The sequence below is a fragment of the Mustela nivalis genome (genome assembly GCF_964662115.1).
Source record: "Mustela nivalis genome assembly, chromosome: 1".
Lineage (NCBI taxonomy): Eukaryota > Metazoa > Chordata > Mammalia > Carnivora > Mustelidae > Mustela > Mustela nivalis.
In genome coordinates, this window is record NC_139020.1 from 93398844 (window position 1) to 93418759 (window position 19916).

At 41.0% G+C, this 19916-nt stretch overlaps 1 protein-coding gene and 1 long non-coding RNA gene across 6 annotated transcripts in view; one reads left to right on the forward strand and one right to left on the reverse strand.

The window, feature by feature from the left end:
• LOC309843552 overlaps nt 1–2871 on the forward strand; it is a 67584-nt gene extending 64713 nt beyond the window's left edge. Inside the window, exon 4 of the long non-coding RNA XR_014300207.1 lies at nt 1221–2871. This is a non-coding gene — a long non-coding RNA (uncharacterized lncRNA). The remainder of the gene's footprint in view (nt 1–1220) is intronic.
• Nucleotides 1–19916, reverse strand: part of PLD1 (phospholipase D1) — a 198841-nt gene that overhangs the window by 41010 nt on the left and 137915 nt on the right. For all 5 annotated transcript variants that reach the window (XR_014300073.1, XM_082688747.1, XM_082688746.1 and 2 more), the window contains 5 exons: nt 19468–19596; nt 18610–18728; nt 16597–16710; nt 6541–6651; nt 4086–4174 (listed from right to left, as the gene is read on the reverse strand). Coding sequence is in view for 4 of the 5 variants with exons in the window: in XM_082688747.1 (XP_082544873.1) it covers nt 4086–4174; nt 6541–6651; nt 16597–16710; nt 18610–18728; nt 19468–19596 (562 nt within the window). In the remaining variant the exon portion in view is untranslated. The remainder of the gene's footprint in view (nt 1–4085; nt 4175–6540; nt 6652–16596; nt 16711–18609; nt 18729–19467; nt 19597–19916) is intronic.

The following is a 19916-nucleotide window of genomic DNA, read 5'->3' on the forward strand; positions in this document are numbered from 1 at the left end:
AGACTCTGATCTTTCCAGGGTGGGAGGGACCTGGACGACAGCCTGTGTTCCTTGGTCAGGCCTGGCTGAATGCTGACTGTCATTTCCCTCCGTCTGCTTTGTGTAGATTCTATTCTTTTTCCAACAGCCAAAATTATACTTGTTGCTAGGCATGTGACATTGGCAGGGAAGCTCGGAGTCTCAGAAGAGTGGAGCACAGAAGAGTCAGGGAAGGAAGCAAGGGGGTGAACTTGGGCACGGCACTCCGTGGCCCTCAGGGAAAGGGGGGTGGGCAACATTGCCGGCTGGTGGCAGGATGAGCGCTTTACCCACCTCTCCCTTTCCTAAGAGCACAAGCTCACAGACTTGAAATTATCAAATGAAAACAGAGTTTACTGTTACGATGAACACAGGAGGTGAGGTGAACAATAATGTGGGGCTAAAGGGAAGGGGGGAAAACGTAAAATATATTTCCAGGATACTGCGTGTATCAATGAAAAATTTTATGTGTGAAATACAGACCCTCTGAAACCTGACTGTCAAAAAAAAGGGAGATGATGGAGAGATCAGGGCTAAACAACACAGTTCATTTGAAATTCAGTGGACTCATTTCCCATTCTCTACAGAGTAGTCTTGAAATTGCATCTTTAATGTGCTCTCTGAACTTCCACGTGTGAGACACAGTCTGCAGCAGATGCTGGGGCTCCCGTGCTATCTCCCCACAGATCCCTTTTCCTTTTAGAAGCAACTCACGGGATCACTGGGAAATGTTCAATCAGAAAATATCTTAAAGTTCCTTCCGGCCCCGAAATAGTATGATTTCAGAAGAAGTCCAGATTTTTAAAGACAAATTAGGATGCTAAGAAAAAATGTTCTTTCAGACTTCCAAACCCTTTAAAAACAAGTATTACAGGTACTTATTAATGTATATACTACAGGGAACTAATAACTTGGATGAGTGAAACTGAGATTCATCCTACTCTCCTTATTAGCTGATCATGGTCACCACATTCCTCATTTGCCGCTCAGCCCAGTGAGCTCATCTGTCTGCTTATTGGATTTCTGCAACTCATTTCAATTTCATGAAAAAAAAAACTTTTTTGTCAAATGTGCTTTACAGATAAAGTGGATACTCCTGCATCAATGAAATGCAAGAGCTGACAGATAATTTAATTTCGTAAATTAGACTGGCATGATGCAAGAAACCTTTGCGTGTATGTGTTATGTTTAACTGTAAACAGGACTGTTTTTAAGTCATCTTGGAAACAGACCCCATGCTTACTTTCTTGAAAGAAGTATGTGAGAGGGCAAAAGATAGAGGTCATCTGGAGAAAGCACAGATCGCTATTAATATTTAGGACCACGCACGCTGTTCTCGGTGAGTACTGAGCAGTCTCGGCCATGCCCTGGAGTTACCGGTGGACCATTATGAAACACAAGTGCCTGGGCCCCACTCCAGGAAATTCTGACTCAGCAAGTCTGGATCAAGTCCATCTCTCTGGATTTTTGTAAAAGTCCAATGGTGAGGGGTGCCTGGGTGGCTCATTTGGTTGAACGTCTGACTCTTGATTCTGATTCGGGTCATGATCTCAGGGTCATGAGATTGAGCTCTGAGTCAGGCTCTACACTGGGCATGGAGCCTGTTTAAGATTCTCCCTGCACCCTTTCTTTAACATAATAAATATTAAAAAAAAAAAAAGTGCAGTGGTGATTTTGATGTGTAGTAAAGGGGCAAGATCTACCGTATACCTTGCAGGATGTGGTGGGTAATGTGACGTGCTACCTAAGTGCCCTGACCATGGGCTCAACTACTGCGTGTGCTGCCTGCTGACTACTCACAGTGACGTCCTTCTCTAGGAATTGCCCTCCTTGCCCTCACTCAAGGTCATGCTTATTTCCTCACGTCAGCCTGTACCTGATGACTGGTTGTGGGGGGACAACAAAGGCCCAACCCACTTGCTCCAAACTGTGGCAACCCTGCAGGGGTCTTAAATCCTACCTGTCAATGAACTCAAGTCATGCGGTATGGGGAGAGGCACTGGATTGGAAGTCCGAAGGCTCGGGCTCAAAGCCATTTTTGCCTATTGTTGTTAGTGGCTTAGTCGAGTGACATTGCCTCTCGAATCTAACATTTGTCTCCACAAATGGGGAAAGCAACGATAATAACGATAATAATAACAGTAACTATCACAACTACTTGTGAAGGTTCAGTACGAGTCTCGAAACTACTGATCATAAAAAATACTGGTAGTTACTGTTGTAAAATGTTCTTAGTTCTAAAAATCCCCACTATTATGTGTAAAAAAAAAGATACTAAAGTGCCACGTGATGCTGGAAGTAAAATGGTATTTAAATCCCCAAATGTGTATGTACTTAACATTCCCCACTGCATGTATTCAAGTAATTTAAAAGGTAATGGTGTTGTTTAATTTGTTGCCTTTACACAAAGCCAAAAGCAGCCATGAAAAGAAGTAGTCTGGACGGAAGACAATTCAGTGGAGAAAGAACAGCCTTTTCAACAAAGGCCACTACCTCACACCATGTATGACAAATAACTCAAGATGACTCAAAGACCTAAATGCAAGGACTCAAACTATAAAATTCTTAGGAAAAAAGAAGTGTAAATCTTCATGATCTTGGATTAGGCAGTGATTTTGTGGCTATGGCACCAAAGCTTAAGCAATAAAAGAGAAAGCAGATAAACTGGACTTTACCAAAATTAAAAAAAACTTTTGTGTTTCAAAAGATACTATGAAGAAAGTATTAAAGAAAACACCCTGAATAGGAGAAAATATTTGTAAGTCATAACTCTGATATAATACTTGTATCCAAACTATATAAAGAGCTCTTACAACTCAACAATAAAAAGCCTAATTAAAAACGGGCAAGAAATGTGAATATGTATTTCTCCAGAGATATAATACATGAAATGGCCAATAAATAAACAAACAAAAATGCTCAACATCATTAGTCATGATGGAAATTCAAGTCCAAACCACAATGAGATATCATTTCAAACCCATTAGGATGGCTATAATCCAAAAGAGATAATAGTAAGTATTCACAATGATACAGAGAAATTGGAGCCCTCATACATTAAAGGAATATAAAATAGCGTAGCTGGTTTTGAAAACCTTCTGGCAGCTTTTCAAAATGTTAAACATAGAATTACCATATAACTCTGCAATTCTACCTCCAGAGTAATAAAACTATGTCTGCAAAAAACTAACACAGAGTATTTATAGCAGCATCAATCATAATAGCCAAACACTGGAAATATCCCAAACATCTACCAACTGATGAATGTGTTAGGAGAATATAGTATACCCAGGAAATGGAATATTACCTGGTAATAAATATAAATGAAATACTGTTAACACCCTATAACATAGGCGAGTCTTAGAAACATTAAGTCAAAGAAGTCAGTCACAAAAGACGACATATTGTATGCTTCCACTTATATTAAATGCCCAGACTAGGCAAATCTATAGGGAAAGAAAGTAGATTTGTGGTTGCAAGAGGATAAAATAAGAAGTAGATAGTGACTGTTAATAGACACAGGGTTTCTTTCTAGGGTGATGAAAATGTTCTAAAACTGACTACGGTTCAGTTGCACAACTCTGTGAATATGCTAGAAGTCATTGAATTGTATACTTTAAGTGGCTGGATTGTATGGTATGTGAATTATATTTTAATAATGTTGTTATTAAAAAATAATCCCATGCACTGAAGAAACAAGACAGGATAACAAGCATTTAAATATAACCCATGGAAAAATACGATGACTGTTTTGCTTTGATTTTTAAGTGAACACAGTTCACTGTCTGCCACTAAATAAATCAAATCACAACTCCAATGGCGTGGGAAAGAGACTGGCCAGGAAAAAATGACTATGCCCTGGAAAAATTCCGATTGCTTAAAAAATGGACTCAAAACGCTCAGCAACTGAAATCAGATTGAAGGAACCGATAATCTACTGCTAGCTGAACCCAATTTATGCCTGCTAGGAAAAGACAGTATTATAACACGGGCTTTCCAAAGTCATTTTAGCAGTAAATGCAAGAACATTTGCAGTAACCACTCCTACCCAAATGCCAAACCGTTACCTGTGAGCTTTCAGTATCCTCTGTGCAATGGCATCACCAATCTTGTTGAACACAACTTTGTCATCAGCACAACTTATGAAAAACTGGTTCTATGAGAAAGAGAGTGACCATGTAAGTCTTTCTTATCTTAGTGGCATATAGTATATATATGGAAAATGTGCTCTATAACACTACACTGATATTTACAAAAAAAAGTTTCACAAAGCCTACGTGTTATTACTAAAATCATTTATGAAAGCAAATGACAGAATAAAAGAAGCTTCATCTCACTCTGTGCCTCACACATTTCAAGGTAATTTCACATGTCATATCTCAGTCCAGTGGGAAGCTATGCTATTATTTCATCATGTGAGTTCTTTGTAGCTGACATCTTTAGGAAGGTAGAACATTCCAAATTTATCAGCAGAGACCCTAGGTTTATAAATTCATGTGTTGTGTAAATGCTCATGATTTCAAGTCCTATACTGGTGAACCTTCTGTGTCATGCAAAATTTACCTTTCTAATGGAGTAGATGGCAGAATCCTGGTCTAATATTCCCCACCCATTCTCCGTCATCTCCTAGAATGTGCTTTTGCCTTGTCTCATTCGTTCAGGTCACTAATTATTTCTGAATTTCTATTTAAGTAGCTTCAAATCAACTTCACAAGTATGTTTCATACATATAAATAAGCCAAGAAACTGGAAAAAATGTTTTTCTTTTTTTCTTTAGGTAACCTTCACTCTTCATTGACTTCTGAAACGCTATTTAAAACTCTTATTAAAGAACCCGGGTGCAACGTTATTATCGTAATGGTATAAAAGATTTAGCTGCTGCATAAAAGAATGCTAGTAATTAGGTACAAATATGATCACTATTACATACTTCCATACATTGTTATAATACACCTGTAATTTATAAGTATAATCATCATAATCTTCCCTAATCATCCTAAAGAGACATAGAAGCAATGACTCAAACTGTGATTATCATCCTTTTGCCACATCATCATTTTTACGAGTTTACATGTTTTTATACTTAAGCACATAAATCTTTAAACTGCCTCCATTAGACAACCTTATAGGAGATACTGCTTGGGAACTCATCTGAGAACATGTCTTCCCTTCAGGCATCCAACAATAAACATTTCAGTGGCAACCAAACCATGTTTGTTTTCTGTATTCGTATTACAGAGAAGCTTCACATTCCTCAGCAGCTGCGAACACTCACAGGCCATGTGGCATGGCCCGTTCTCCTCTTTTGGGGTGAGCAGGTTAGGTAGGTGCCAACCACGTGGCTCAGCTAGAGGCGGAAGAGCTAGGTCCGTGCCCACAGCCACGTGTATCCACATGGTATTCCAGAGCTCACTTAGGACTGTGGTAGCACTAATAAGGAAGGCTGACTTAATGCTACTAAAAAGAGATGAAGCAAAAGGACTGTGGGTAATGGATGGGGCAGCGGTTGACATCGTCTATTGTGATGGTATAACTGATGAAATTATAATATTAATTGTATTAGTACTGCAATGCTCGAGGCTTTGATAGAGTTCTTTTCCTGTTGTGTTGTTCCACCCAGGATACCATATTGCATTTGCCTGCTCATTTTTTAAAATCAGCTTCTCTTTCTCCAGGCCTGTGAAAGAAACAAAGCTCTAATTCTTTCCTACTTGCCCTTCATGATTAGTCACCGTGTGGAGGGGGAGAAAGGAAGGAACTTAGGGCTAGGATGGTTTCTCTAGGAAACCCATTTCCCTCCGTACATTTAAAAAAAGTCAGTGGGAAAGACAAGATGAAAATAAAAAAGGGAGTTGTGCTCTGATTTATTTTTACATTATCGTGACTGTGACTTCTGATTTTTTTTTTCAGGATTTTCCACGTGCTCTGAGCTAGGTTTGTATCTACTTTGAAGTGCAGTTAAGGTTCCCAAACTAAACTCAATGTCCCTAGGTTTTCTCCTCTTCTCTGAACACAAACTCTGGGATCTGATTATGCTTTAAAATGAACAATGGTTCATACAGGATTGAAGAAGGTGGAACTTGCCCTCAGTGTTCTCCCGTCATCTTTTTCCAGGCTGCTTTCCCTGCATGCTCCCTATTCCAATACTGCCAAACTGGTGGCATCCAATTTAAGCAGCTTACCTTTGTGTGCTCTCCTGACACAGTACACGCCTCCCACTTTGACCCTCCAACTCAAGACAAAAACGAACTCGTTTGTCTTGTATTTCCGGCTAATAATATTATAGTGAGTTGACACACTTTAATAACAGGAACTTGGGGGACTACTGCTAGAGTCCCGAGTTGATGAAAAATGCAAAGTACATGTTAGGTATGCTGGGGACGTAAAAATTCAGGTGACTCGAACTGCCATCTCAACATACGCCAATTAATGCAGCAGATCCGAGTCTGGGGACCCTGCAGTCTCTGTAAGCTGTTTATGGGAAGGCAGGCTGTCCCACTAGTTCACATGAGCGGGACTTACCTCTATATAGATATAGTGCTTGCTGTTCTCTATCACGTGGACGTAGGCAGCGTGGATGGACTCTTCGTGGTACTTTATTCCGGCCGACCAATCAGCAGCAGAGCGCAGCAACTGCAAGGCAGCAATCGGAAATGAAAGTGAGTGAACGGCTAAGAGGATGCCACGTATTCATCAAACGAAATCAATCCTTTTTCGTCTACACTACCGAATGAATATATCCTCTTCCACCCACGACTGCTTTCATTCAAAACTGGGAACCATAAAGTGTAGTTTCTACAGAGTATTTCGGAAGTACCTCTTCCAGTGGCTATGCTAGTGGCTAGGGCAACCGCTGGTGTTCTACTTCCATGATGGTTCCACAATTACACCAGAATGCCCATTGTTCTGGGGACTTTAGTAATAGGACCACTTTTACACTCCAAATTGTCCCATTTTGAACTATACGATAGGGTCACCCTAGCTCTGACTATGTGCTGATTCCTTTTATCCCAAATAATACTGTTCAGATTAATACATTTTAAAACACAAATAGGTTCATTTAGATATATAACCTTGACTTTGCCTTTAATCAGCTGATTCTTGGGTATCTCCTCACTGCTCAGTTTTCTCATCTGCCTCCCCCATTCAGACCCTCACCTGCTCCCACCTGGATTTCATGTAGACCCTCCAGCTCCGATATCCGAGTATATGTTAAGTACACTCATACTTAGCAAGACTGCCTAGTTCAAAGCTTAATCCAGCCCCTCAGTAACTTTGATCTTGGTTAAGTTTCTCAACCTCCTGGTGCCTCAGATTTCTGATCTATTAAATTGAATATTTTATAGGGTGCCTCAGATTTCTGTTCTATTAAACTGAATATCTACTTTATAGGATTATAGGGAGATTAGATGAATTACCAGGAAGCATGCAGGAGGCCTACCACCTGGCAAGTGGTATGTAAGTGTTTGCTATTATTAATGAAAACATTAGAGGATGCATTTGAGCCGCAGCACACTGGGTCAGAGCTGCTGCAAAGAGTGTGGCTGTGCCTAGGACGGTGGACCAGAGGACATACAAGCTTTTCAAACTAAGAACCACTGTTCGTCCCTTTTTCCAGTATTCTATGACTGCAGTAGACAGCAGAGAGTAGGTGCTCAGTAAATATTTATTAATTGATTTTCCTTAAGTAATAGCATGACATTGCAGAAGAATCACTGTAAAAATAGATTTGTGATTCCTGATTTGAAATGAATATGAAAGTGTCTTTCATGAGGGCAACTGAAATTAAAAACAAAAGAATGGCTCCACATTATTAGGAATCTGTAAAGTGATCTAGTATGTGTGTATATATATATATGAAAGAGCCCATAACATTCTTGATCTAATCAATAACTTTAAAAGTTGCATCTCTAACACTCCAGAAGTTCAAATTAGTACTTACTAACATCATTGAGTTAATCCTCAAAATCTTACTCTGTAGTATGAAGTATTCATTACAAAATAACTTCCTTCAAAACACTTATTTAATTTTATCAGATGAATATGTGCTCTTGGAAAGTTTTAATTATGAGCAGCAATAGTCAAATATCTCAAAAGAAAACTCACAAGGAAAACAAATAAATATGATCCACACTGGGAAAATACCCTGATTTCATGTAATCTCTAAGGAACTGCATTATTGTCCATCAGTAGAAATGATGTTTGTTGTTCTGAGCAAATGAAAGTTTCAGCTGCTAGTCCTCTCAAATTTAAGTTGAATTCGGTGCCAAGGGGCATAGCCCTGAAAATGTAGGCTACCTCGAGAAGGTTCTTATCCTCTGCTACACAAACTATCAGGTTCTACGGAACTCTGGAAACAACGTATAAAATGGAAACCTATGCTGCCCAGATAGGAACTCTGGTTCAGCTCTGCCCTTACCAGCTCTTTCACTTTCAACAAGTCATTTTAATATCAGGGAGGCTTGATTTCCACCACTGTACAACTGAGATCCCTCTCTCTCTCACATAGACACACAAACACTCAGACATGCGCATGCGCCACAGCTGCTGGGTGAAGAAATAAATCACCTAACACCCACAGAACTATGATATGGGGCATGTGGTAGATATTGGATGTATAGGATTAGAGGTGAAGTTTATATACCACCTTTAGTGGTCATTTCTCAGTGCTCCCCTCAAAAAGAAACATGCTTTCCTTTCTCACTCTCCAAATTTGCCCAGATTCAAAGATTTAATAAGCTCATTAACATAAGATATAAATGAGAAGTGCCAAATAGATTTCAAGTCTAATCATTCCGAAGTAGTTTCCGGAACAGCTATGCAAAAAAGAGACTCCTTGGAACAAGACACACTGGGGAGGAAAGCTAAGTTTGATGGCGGACAGCTCCACGAAGGGAAAGCAGGCAAGTCACGCATTCGCCATCTTTCCTATGAAAGATACTGGTAAATGCTTCCCTTTTAAGAATTAAGTCAATTTATAAGCCAAAAGAAGAACCTGAGGGAGAGCATAAGCAGTATGGGGTGGGGGAAACCTGATACCCATTAAACCAGAGCATGTGGGAGGTTGCCCCCCTCCTGGGGTGGGGGTCAGCATTATCAATCCCATTGTCTGAGTCCAAACTCTAAAGTAATCATTTTGTATTCAATCTGAACATATCTATTAAGTAATAGAGAAAAAAAATAACTTGGTATTACTTTGCATTTACTATTATTCTAATTAGTTAAAATCTATCTCCATAAGAAAAGCTAAAAATACAGATTTCCCTTTGGTCTGCCTCTACCCTGAACCAGAGACTCTGAGTGGATATACAGATGAACTCAACTGCTTTATGTGCTTCACGATCTCGAAAGTTTGTAAACAGCCAAAAAGGTCAAACCCATTATGACTGACTCCATTCTATTTTTTTTTTTAAGATTTATTTATTTATTTATTTGACAGAGAGAAATCACAAGTAGACGGAGAGGCAGGCAGAGAGAGAGGAAGGGAAGCAGGCTCCCTGCTGAGCAGAGAGCCCGATGCGGGACTCGATCCCATGACCCTGAGATCATGACCTGAGCCGAAGGCAGCGGCTTAACCCACTGAGCCACCCAGGTGCCCCTCCATTCTATTTTAAATTTAAGATTTACTCTCTCCTTTTTCTTAACTGGTCCAACCAACTTATCCTGCATTTCTGTTTTAAACCCGTGGAACTCAGACAAGCCTCAAACCCTTGCTTACATGTGCAGAAATGGGCCTTATATGGAGAATCAAATCTAACCCTCACTTTTCAAACCTCAAGTCTGAATACACAATTTTAAAGCATATAAAAAGACCATGTTTCTAATTTTATGTTTTAGTCTCTAAACTCTAACTAGAACCAGTCATTTTCTTTTGTACCCTGTCCTATTTTTTAACCTAAAAGATAGGCTTCTCAAGCAAAATAGGTGAAGGGGATTAAGAGGTCAAACTTCCAGTTATAAAATAAATAAGTCACAGAGATGGCATAGTGGATAGAGTCAGTGATACTGTGATAATGTTGTATAGTGACAGACAGTGGTCACACTTACCATGGTAAGCACGGAGTCATGTAGAGAATGGCTGAATTGTTTCATAAAAATAGATGGCTACATAGACAAAGAGGCAGAGAGAAAGGTAACCTTTTCTTTTACCACAAGGCCTGATCCCCTTATATACAGTGGGCCCAAGCTGAATATATGGATTGAAATTCAAAAATCTCTTCTTGAAGGAAAACTCTCAAAACTTTCTTAGAATTTGTCCCAAGTTGCTTTTCTCTTACTGTAATGCTTTCCTTTCCTATAAAATTCAGCATATATCTTAATTTCTTTCTATTTCCCCAAACTCCCAAGTCAGTCATGGACCAGAGACTGTTAGGACAAGAGCCATTTATATGTCTCTCAAGCAGAAGCTGGCTTCCATGGAGACAGCCCACCAGTGGCACGGGTCAGGAGACAAGGGAAGCACTCAGACTGTTGAGCCTTATTCTTCCAGTCTGTACTGAGGAGAAAAGCAGGCCAGGAACACCAAAGAATGAACTTTGTTCAAGAATTCACCTCATACTATCAAGCCGTTCCTTTTAATAACCACTTTTGTCCACTGAGGGTCATCAATTCACCACGCAACATGGGATGATCCTTTCACCTGAACAATAGGGAAGAGTGGAGCTTGAGGCTGAAGAAGAGGAAGAAAACAAACTTTTGAAGAGAAAAACTTAAGTGGCGAGAAGTCCTAGGAAGAAAGGTGTAGATGTGGGCTCTGGGAAGCCAGAAAGAAACAAGAAGAGAGTTGCTCGGGGTGGGGGGCACTTGGGGTAAGAAAAGAGGATCCTATATGGCAAGGTCGACATGCGGCTTTGCCTTGCGGGACCCGTTGGCCATTACCACCAGCCAGACCTCAGCAGAAACAGCCTCTGCCTTGTGGGGCCAGACCACTCGGCACCCAGCCTCAACCTTACCGTGCCTCCCTAGCCTATTTTAACATCCCAAAATCTTGCTTTCCTCCTCTGTGAAAATAAGAGGCCACACAGGAGTCCAATTCCGGGACTGGTGAACACTGAATGAGACAATCCACAAAACGCTCAGTGCAGTGCTGGGCAGGGGGTGAACACTCCCTGTTCCTGGGTCTTCTCCCTCCAAGAACCACGGCAACAAGAACAGAAGTGCTCCCGCATGGAGACCTGGTCCCTAAATGGGAAACAACCCCCATAGTAGGAAGCTGCCTTAGAGGTTAGTGAAGTGGCTTTCTTTTACCCCTCCGTGACTTCTTTACAACACAGAACGTGACAGTCCTTTGAAATCTACAGTGATTCCTATGTTGACATCCTGCAGAGAGTCATGTGGCCGTTTTCCCCGAGTGTAGGAACAAGTTTTTCCACTAATATAATTCGGATGTCATTCACACTGACCTGTATAGTTTCTTTTCTGTTCAAAAAAAAAATTTTTTTTTTTTAACAGAGAGATCAAAGACATAAGTCCAGCAGAATCATTTCCCTCCATTTGGCAGGACTTCTCAACAATGACGGTCTAAGGGTTGACTTTTCTACAATAAGCTGCCCGATTTAATCAAGAGAATTGTTCCCGATACTGAGTCTGTATTGATGCTATTTGGCATCAGGCATTGTCTTTTACCTTAATAGACCTGCTGAGTGTCCTCTGTCTTGATAACCATGATAGCCCTTGGACATCCGGATTGTTCTTTTTCGGGAGAAAGCAAGTTCTTTTACTTACTGTCTGTGCATGAGTGGTTTCAGAGCCATCTTTCCTCTACCCTTGGGCCCCAAGCCTTTACCCTGCTTTGTCTCCTCTAAATGTTCTTGGCAGGCTTCTTAGAATGCCCAGCTCCGAGGCGAAACACCCAAGAATATTTTAAGTGTCTGCGGAAGTTGCTGAAGTCAGCTTTCAGGTTCAGATGACCTTTTTTTTAGGAGCAGAAATTCGTGTTGGTGGGGGCAGCCTCTGTTCTCCCTGCCCTGGCTCTGTTCTCCCTCACCAGTCACCCTAGCTGCTGGTGACAAGCCTTCTGCGACCGCTGTGCATCACAGCTGGTATGGGATTACCAAGGACGACTGGACCCAATGTTTTTGTGTTAAAAGAATTACATCATTGGGTTCCTTTTTGCAAATAAAAGAACATGAATCTTACAGACTATCTACTTTATTATGTCAAATGTTCTTTCTCTCCTTTTCAATAAATATATAGCATAAAGATTTTTGGATCCAGAATTACCCTTGTGACCCATCAACAAAAATGTCCACTGCTTTGTTCCAAACTCTTGAAAACACTCGGGAAAGCTTGAGAACTGAAGCTAATACTGACATAATCCAAGGGCTGTTGGCACGGATTAATTTAGCTCTCCCCACCAACACTATGAGGCAGATACTGTTATGATCTGTTTTACTGATGAAAGAAATGCATATGGAGATGTAATTTTTCAAGGCTGCACAGCTAGTATGTAGCAAAGCTGGGATTTGAACACTCTTGACTCTAGAATCTACTTCTTCCCCTTGCTACATCCCCTTGCTTCTTTTAAGTTAATTAAAGCTTATGGGCTCTAAATTATGTTACAAGCCATAAACTGTAAAAAAATTATGCTAAAAATTTTTTTAAAAGAGTAAACCTAGGAAAAAAAAAAAAAAGAATAAACCTAAGAAAGAACTTTGTTAAGTAGCATCAAATTTCTCAACCGAGAGTATGTAAGAGTTATTTGGCTATTGCCACATGATAGCTGAGAGAGGAAAGGGCCTAAAAGTATTAGAAGACACTAAACTTTCTAAAGATCAAGTTACCTACAGCGCACTGGGTCCCATCCCCCGGCTCCCTTCCAGATTCTCTGAAAAACCAAGGATTCAGCTAGATTATAGCTTTGGGCCTCTAAGCTCTATTCACTCATGACCTGAAAATAATAATGTCTAGAACAAGACGAATAAAGTGGAAAGCCAGTAAATAACACACGGTGAAACAACACTGGTCAGAACTTTACGGAAAAGGAGAAATGAAGCAGGCTGGTTTCTTTTCTTTTTCAGTTTCTGGTCCTCTCAGACTTTCCGGACTTCAAAAAGTTGGCACTGCCTGGCTGTGCCCGCTGCTTTCACAACTGGAGTTATTTTGGCAGTTCTGAAAAACATCTTCTGGCTACCAGTGACACTGCTTAAATTGTGGGGGAGTCCTCTTCAAGAAAAAGAATACTAATTTACAAATGCAAACTTTGTGCTAGAATTACAGCCGCAGCCTCCTTACAGGTGTCCTTGCTTTTACTCTCTTTCTAGTCTAAGTTCTTGGTATGTATAAACTTTAGGTCCCCAAGTGTGTCTGTTCAGAGAGATGGAAACAGACACATGACAAATGAGAGCTCCTCCAGCCGTTCAGCTGGGAAGATCCTCATAGCACATTCCTTCTTAGCAACTCCATGATACCCACCGGCGTAACAAAGGCACTAAGGAATCCTGTGTTTAGATAATCTGCCAAAACTTCTCTGTCCACAGAAATATTTTTGGTGGCATAGCTGTTAGCATTTCACAGGTAAAACCAGGTCTGTAAACTCTGATCTGGGTTAATTTTCATAAAGCATTCCTATATCCTAATTCTTCCTGGATAGGGAAAAAAAAAAAAAAAGTCCAAAGTTCATGAATGCCTTCAAGGATCAGGTCCAGATTACCCAGGCTGGCACTCGGGGGCATCCCCAGTTGGGCCTTGAGCCTCTCTCTCAGCTTTACCTGCCAGCACGTCAAGAGCAAATGGTCTGTGGGAGTTGATCTACCATCCCCAGAGCGGGCAGGCTCATTGCTTACAGGAGACGCCCAGTTCTCCCGTCCTCACTGCCAGACCCTCCCAGCGTGCTGGGGCCCCCACTTTCAGGCTAGCGGTTAGTCCTGGACCACACCTAGCTTTGTGAACTGAATAGTTCAACGTCACAGCTTTCCCTCTCCCAGCTAACCAAGGCTTCCAGAGGCACAGAACTTTTTTTTTTCTTAAAGATTTATTTAATCTGAGAGACAGAAATAGCAACAGAGAGCAGGAGTGGGGAGGACAGGGAGAAGCAGGCTCCCTCCTAAGCAGGGAGCCCAACGCCGGGCTCATTCCAAACGCGCTGGGATCATAACATGAGCGGAAGGCCGAAGGCAGCCGCTAACGGACTGAGCCACCAAGGCGTCCTGAGGCAGGGAATTTTTGTCTTCTTCCTCAACCGCAAGTATGCATGGATGACTTCACTGTGCAAACAGATAGCACTTAATAAACATGCTGACTAAATAAATGATTTAATGAGTAAGTCTTGGTAGACCTCCTTTCAAATCAACTGGCCCTAGAGCTTCTGGAGTCCAGGCCACCCCAGCACATGGAGGACGGACATAGAAGCGTATCCGGGAAACCCCGGATCCAGCCCCACGGGTCAGTGATGCAGAGAAGGGGACTCGGGAGTCATTCGATAGAGTGTACGCGCAGAGATCTATGTACCGTGCCAGGGGACTGGGTGAGAGGGAATAAAACAGGGTCCAACAGTAGGTAAGAGAAGATCTATGTGAAACGTCAACATACAATTTTGTTGGCTGATCACAAAAATAGAATTCCCAGAAATTCCTTTTCAACAGATGCTTCATTCACATCTGCTAACTTCAATAAGTTGATCACTGAATAAATTTTAATGCCATCTCAAATCCTAAATTAAATTCTCTTGTTTTCTTAACATGAAGGCTCCTGTGTTATCTTACAGCAAGAGTAGAATAACATTAAATGGGTTCATAAAATATTCATTAACTTACATATGAACATATATATATCTGTGCCTCTAAGTTTGAATTAATTGTCTCCTGTAGCCTGGGCTCACTCAGTATTTGCTATAGGTATTTCTCTCAAGCGGTCTATCTCTTTGATTGTTCTCTCAGCTGATCTGTGGCCTGAAATGTCTTTTGATTTCTTAGCTACAAATACCTCTACTTTTATATAGTACAAAGTAACTGATTTAGGGATTTCATTTACGTAATCATAGTCACTACAATCCATGTCCAGATTATATAAATCTGTATTAGTAGCAGACTGCCAGATCTTTACTTAAAGAATCCTTTTTTTTTTTTTTTTAAGGGGTGGGGTTGGGGAGGGGCAGAGAGAGAGGGAGATTTTTAAGCAGGCCCCACACCCAATGCGGGGCTGATACCACAACCTGAGATCATGACCTGAGGCAAAAATCAAGAGTCAGATGCTTAACCAACTGAGCCACTCAGTTGCTCTCACCTAATACTTTTGATGCTGATAGTGATGACCTTGAACAAAAGGCAATGTCAAAGATGGCCCATCCTAGTTCTGCCCCTGATGATCTCAAGATACGTGAGAGTGGTGGTAACAGCCGACAAGGGCAGGATTTTAACTCCACCCCTACCTACAACCAGCCAGTGACCCTGGACAAGTCTCATAGCCCCAGCGGGTCTCAATTTTCCCACATGTAATTTGAGATGCTTTGACTGGACGTGGTAAAATTGTGGGATCTATTAAGCAAATTCCATATTCTATTAAAAGAGCCTCTAAAAGGCATTTGGTTAATTAGGAACTAAAATTAGATTGAACTATAACTAGCTTCTTAGATATGAAGTTTCAGCCACATTCCTGGTGCTTCCCCGAAATCCGTCCCTGCTTCACTGTGTGTTATCATGTTGCTAGGGTGACTTCAGAAGGAATTAAAGGACAAGCCTTTTCCTTGACTGGCCTTTCCTAAGAATATTTATTTATTTACACATTTTCCAATTATGAACGCATTCACTGGAATCCTTGGGACATACATAAGGATTCTTAACTTACATGTAAACTTAATACATTTTTGAGGAAACTAATACCAGACCCTTTGGAGCTGTTATGAATGGAGGACAAAGAAACTTTAAAAAGTATTTTTTAAGTGTAGACGGGCTACTCCAAACTGATGAACCCTCTGTGGACTCATTCTGCAACCTATCAGTGATAGTATCAAATGTAGTAAAAAAAAAAAAATAAAACCAAATTTTTTTTAAAAAGGCAAAAAGATAGGAATATAAATTTCTTGAGCGTTTGATGTTTTTACAATTTATGCATGAAAGATTATACAGATTAAGAATATACATGCTTTCTGTGAGACCCTCTCATAAGGGAAAGGCTTCTTAACAATGACTGTTTTATATTTCAGTTATAAAGCGACTCAGTTAAGAAGATTATCCATCACGGACTCTAGGATAAGTGTAAGACGCTAGTGGGAGGAACAGAGGCATAAAAGAGATGAGTGTGTGGCTGAAGAAATTGACAATACAGGTGAAATAAAAGGTGTACACGTAAAGATAATGGTGAATACACTACAGCGTAGAATTAGAGACGAGTGATAGAGGTAACACGTGTTAAGGAAGTAAAACAGTGCATCTGTTATATTTATAAAAGAGTTCTAAAAAGAGGATAAATGGAATACACTTTAAATAGGAAATATAAAATTAAATTTAAAAGGTCTCTTCAGATTTGCTTTGGCGTCATCCTCATTGAAAAATCTGAAACCAGTGTACTAGGCACTTAATCCAAGAAGAGTAATTTTACCCATTAGCATTCAGTGAAAAAAAAAAAAAAAGCCAGCCTTACCTGTACATTGGCATGGACGGACCCAGGCACTTGGTATTTCAACTCATGCGCTGTTGTTTGAGATTTGGGAAGCAGGAAAGGATAAGAAAGGGATCGATATTTTGACTTCATAATCTAAAATACAGAAAGGTAGAAAAAGAAAAGACCCATGTGAGAAAACAGCTCCATTCCTTGCTACTTTGTGGTTATAAAAGAAATTCAGAGTCATTTGAATAAGAAAAAGAAAAACCGCTCACAGTGGAGTGTTTCAATAGATTATTTTTGTGCTCTTTCTGTTTTCCAGAGGCAGAGAACTCCTCCCCTCCGGCCCTTTTTTTTAACCTTTTGTAGTGGGCATGTATCTTTTCATATTTCTTTTTTTAATTTATTTTTTTAAATTTTTTATAAACATATATTTTTATCCCCAGGGGTACAGGTCTGTGAATCGCCAGGTTTACACACTTCACAGCACTCACCAAAGCACATACCCTCCCCAATGTCCATAACCCCACCCCCCCTTCTCCCAAACCCCCTCCCCCCAGCAACCCTCAGTTTGTTTTGTGAGATTAAGAGTCACTTATGGTTTGTCTCCCTCCCAATCCCATCTTGTTTCATTGATTCTTTTCATATTTTTAAAGAAAGCTTATATGTAATCTAGAGTTATAGAGCTATATAATGGCAAAAATGGTATTTGTTTTGTAACTGATTTCTTACTATGTTGTAGATATCTTGTCATAGCAATATAGCACCATATATCCTATTTTTAAAACTTCCTAAGAAAATGGCACAGAATGATAGTTTGTTAACTAAATTCCTATTAATGTGCATTTCAGTTTTTCCTATTTTTTCAGATTAGAAGAAATATCAAAATAAATTACTTATCAGATTTCTTTTTTTTAGATTTCATTTCTTTATTTGCCAGAGAGAGAGAGACAGCATAAGCAGGGGGAGCAGCAGGCAGAGGGAGAAGCAGACTCCCCACTGACCAGGGAGCCCAACGTGGGACTCAATCCCAGGACCCTGGAATCATGATCTGCATCAAAGGCAGATGCTTAACCAATGAATCACCCAGGCATCCCCAGATTACTTTAATTTAAATACCCAAAAAAGATTTTCTGAGCTAAAGCTTGTATAGTTTTTTAAAAGCTTTCGGGGTTTACCAATTTATCCTGCCAGCAATAGAGTCTTTATAAAGGCATCGGAAATCCCAACACCAACCACAGATACTAGTAGGTTAAAAAGTAATACTCCTTCATTTATTCATTCATGCTCCCTTAACTTTTGTTGAAAATATTTCCATTATTTCTCAGACTCCATGATCAGTGGGGACTCTGCTTGAGATTCTCTCTCCCTCTCCCTTTGGCCCTCCCCCACCACTCTCTAAAATAAATTAAAAAGTCTTTAAAAAATATTTCCATTATTTCTAAAAAGTTGTAAGGTTTGTGTAAATAAAAGCTTACGTAAATGAAAGATCAGATGAGATTCTCCGTTGTTGATAAAACAATTTCTTCCCAAATTATCAAGGAGACTAATGCCTTGTCATAATTTATAGTAAATGAGAGGGAACCTGAATGACACCTGGAAGGTAGGTACTTAAGTTCTTCCTGTATGTAATGAAGGCATAAAACAGTCTGAAGAAAAGGGAACTGGCCCTTTCTTCGCATACTGCTCCCCTCACTCAGAGCCGCCTCCCAGAGGCCTGGCCCAGTATGAACCCAGCGTAATGCCAGGACAGAAAGGACTTCAAAGCTCGAGCTCTCCCATCTAAACAAGGTCCCTGCCCCCCTACAACAGCCCTCCAGCTGACCCACCAGCCCGAACCAGATGCTTGATCAACAACACTGAGTACCCAAAATGTGAAAAGGATCACAACAAGGCCCCAAAAGTGCCATCTATCTCCCTGTGCTCTGGCAAGCAGGCACTCGAGAGCGGATGGGCTATCACAGCATCTTCTTGCCAATCCTCTAGAAGTTTCTCCTCTTCCAGGCTCTCTCTCTTTATGTGGACAGAATCATGATAAAACAATCCACATACCTTTGTGAAGTTCCAGCGCTGGATGAAGTGACGGGCCACGTCCCGAGCCGCCTTTCCATGGACTGCAGAGCCAATGTCATGCCAAGGCATCCGGGGCGTGGAGTATCTGTCAATGAAATCTGCCCAGGGGCCCCAGGCATGGATTGTCACTAACTGCTGGGCTGGGGATGGAGCCCTCTGATTCCAGCACCAACCCGACCATGATACGGCAAAGCAAACATGGTAACATTCACTGTGCCTCTCACACTGGGCTTGGGTGGGACAACACCTCTATAGCCAAGGAAAACATAGATACACACTGAAGAGCACAGGCCCCCACGGACCTCCCACAGGATGTGTCCATTTCACTTCGTAGGAGATAATCTAATCACTAAGCCAGGCAAGGTGTGAGTTGGTGTAAATGATCTAAGGTTGTGGACTTGATATTATATTTCTGTGCTGAAATAACCTCAGGCTATGTATACAGCCCCATCTCTAGCTTCTCTTCAATCAACCAGCACAGTGATAATCTGAAAATGTGCCGTTTTCATGCTGGAAGATGAAGATGATACGCAGAAAAGGAGATGATCAAAGGGAGGACACCAGCTCTTGCAGAATTATAGATTGTTACCCCCAAAATATGCCTAGATGAAACCTGGAGGTTTCACACAGTAAGCTACATCTCATGCTCTTTTCTTGTTGTAACTACAAGGAAAAGTCCTTCGGTGTACGACCGAACCATAGTCTGCGAAGTTTTACCAAATGTTCAAAACAAAACAAAGCAGAACAAAGGGCACTCTATCCCACAATGCGTACTTGCTCAGATGCTGACGAGTAAAAGACAAAATATAAGCAGTCACCTGCTATCGTGGCACTCACCAGCAAAAGGTTTATCCAGTTGAACCCAGTCTTTGAAGACAAAATTGCAGTAGTCCTTTCCATGCCAGAACCTGGTTTCCCCGTGCAGCTCTCCCATGCCTGTCTGCAAACTGCGGATGGAGCTGGTGTCTGGAAGGCAACAGAGACTGTGTTCAGGTGGGCCCTGAAGAGGGGTGGGGGAGGCTCCCCTCTCGCTCATTAAACACCTAGGGACTTCTGGACTGTTCTCTTAAGGCTCAGAACTAGGGCAGCATGTGTTTCTCCAGTCTGAGGCTGTGGGCTGGCAGGGTTTCACACTGCACACAAGTCTGTCATCAGTGGGTAGGCAGGCCTGTAACCAGGCTCATTGCTGGACAATGAAATTCAACATTCTTCTCTGCATCTACCAAATGACCAAAGAATGGACCACAGCATTAACTGTGAATAAAAAACTCACTGGGAGCGTCGAT